General features: G+C 36.7%; 1 protein-coding gene across 1 annotated transcript in view; it reads right to left on the bottom strand.

Annotated features, from left to right (window-relative positions):
• The window catches only part of SLC35A3 (solute carrier family 35 (UDP-N-acetylglucosamine (UDP-GlcNAc) transporter), member A3), a 14986-nt gene that overhangs the window by 6298 nt on the left and 6412 nt on the right, over window positions 1–2276 (bottom strand). Inside the window, exons 3-5 of the mRNA XM_009074328.1 lie at window positions 1345–1499; window positions 1140–1262; window positions 3–44 (exon numbers count right to left, since the gene is read on the bottom strand). Of these exons, the coding sequence (XP_009072576.1) occupies window positions 3–44; window positions 1140–1262; window positions 1345–1499 (320 nt within the window). The remainder of the gene's footprint in view (window positions 1–2; window positions 45–1139; window positions 1263–1344; window positions 1500–2276) is intronic.

The following is a 2276-nucleotide window of genomic DNA, read 5'->3' as shown; positions in this document are numbered from 1 at the left end:
GCTGAATGCTCCTTAGCAGGTGTTGCTTGAGAGTCTGAAGGCCACTGGATTGTAAAAACAGTTAGACAAAGCTTACTGATAAAATCAAGCCATGAGCATCTACAAAATGCAAATTTGTTTTCTAGCAACAGTAACAGTTACTAAATACGATCACATGCTTGTAAAGTTTTGTATTTTGCACCATAAACACTTTTAAAGGACTGCAAAGCTAAAATTTTTCTTTCTACATATTTGTAAGGAGTAAAATTGTCCCTGTACTGGGAGAATACCCACCAGTCTAAAACAGGTGCAGGCTTTACTTTTTATAAGCCAGAGCTGTTTCTGAATCCCAGAATGCCTTAGCATGGTCATTCACAGACACCAACTTGTGCCACCCAACAGTTGGGTACCTTAGGAATATAAGCAGAGTCAGAAAACTCCTTACACCAGCTTTAAGATGGGATGACTTGTCTTTTGCATGTGTCTCTCTTCAGTGACCATGCAGACTAGCTGTGTGTCTAACACGGAGTAAAATGCAATGCCATAGATGAGAACATACTGAGGAGTCTGTTAAATGCTGTCAGAATGTTTTGTTCTTGTTTTTAATTATTGAATTTAATCACCACACATTCTTCCAAATCCTTAAGTTTTAAGATAAAAACTTCTAGGATATGCTAAAATCTGCTAAAAATTCTTAGGATAGTCTCTTATCCCATGATCCTACTCTTTGAAAACTACAGACTCTGGTACCTGCATGATTAGAACTGAAGCCACTTTTGCCTTTTGAAATAGCTCAAGTAAATATGCCATGCTGAAACCATATGACAAAGTGAGCATGGACAGTGCTGGCAGAGAGGGTGTGAATTCTAAGGTCTGAAGAAATGTGCTGACAAACATTGCTATCATTGTTACTTGCAGGTTGCTCCAGAGGCCCTGGCACATTCTACAGTAGAGCACTGAGTTGCAAAAGAGGTGTTATCTTCTGGCCTTTAGCCATTTCTGGTGTCCTGCAGACCTGGCCAGCTGTGATTCATAGCTCCTGACTATACTTTGGTGCTCGTGTGCAGCTGGTAGAATCCAAAAGCTGTATGATCACTATAGAAATCCATGTTCTGTGAACAAACACATTAAACAAACACAATCCACCTGCTAACATTTACCTGTACAAATGCCACTCCTGTCATCAATATAACTAATGACAGCCACTGGTATACACCCAATTTCTTGCTCAACATGGACACAGAAAACAGTGCTGTGGTGAGAATTTTCAGTTGATATGTAACCTAGAAGAACCAGAAACAGTTACTATCACATAATTCATGGGATTTTTAAAAAGAATTACAGAGAATTCCAAATATACACTACCTGGTATGTGGCTGCATCTAGGTTTGACAATGCTACATATAGCAAGTTATTCTGAAGAGTGTAAATTCCTGAAGGAATTGCAAGTTTCAGAGTTTCCATGGGTTTATTAAGGATTTCATCATGCAGCACTCTGTTCAGAGTCCGTAAATTGCACTCTACCCAAAGAAACAATAAAAGAAACAGACATTCATTAAAAGGAGAGAGGGGAAAAAAGAGAAATAACAATGTTCTGTTCTTAAAATAGTGCCCCCTTTTTATACCTATCACTATATCAAGACCTCAGAATGCTATGTTTGTCTGACTTTCACAAGCCTCATACATGTAAAGAAAAATGGCTGTGTCATCCCAGAGCTTGGAATATCAGAATGAAAACAATCACTCGAAATACTTTGAGTAAAACTTACTGAAACCCTATCAATGTTTGAAGATAATACATACCTAATTATCTATTTAGAATCCTAGAGAGTCATCAATATTTATGCACAGACAATGATATTTTTAAGCTGTTGAAAATCAAATCTGTGTGTTTGGAAACCAGATAAATTCTGTTCAAAATTCCTAGAGAGTCATCAATATTTATGCACACACAATGTTATTTTTAAGCTGCTGAAAATCAAATCTGTGTGTCTGGAAACCAGATAAATTCTGTTTAAAATGTACAAATAAGAACTAGAGTAAATCTTTTTTTTTTTTTAGCTTAAAACCATGATTCTTCCCGTAACAATGAAACTGTTTCCTCCCTTCTGCATCTGCTATTTATTATAGTCTCCTAAATTAACATTCATGCATTGGATACACTTAAAGTTCCCTTCTGCATCTGCTATTTATTATAGGCTCCTAAATTAACATTCGTGCGTTGGATATACTTAAAGCTTTCCCTTTTTTTCCTGCTTCTACATATGGATTTCTTAAAATGCCTCAGCAAACACAAA

The sequence above is a fragment of the Acanthisitta chloris genome, unplaced genomic scaffold (assembly GCF_000695815.1).
Source record: "Acanthisitta chloris isolate BGI_N310 unplaced genomic scaffold, ASM69581v1 scaffold7015, whole genome shotgun sequence".
NCBI lineage: Eukaryota > Metazoa > Chordata > Aves > Passeriformes > Acanthisittidae > Acanthisitta > Acanthisitta chloris.
Note: the sequence above shows the minus strand (reverse complement) of the source record. Positions and strands in the feature narration are given on the sequence as shown.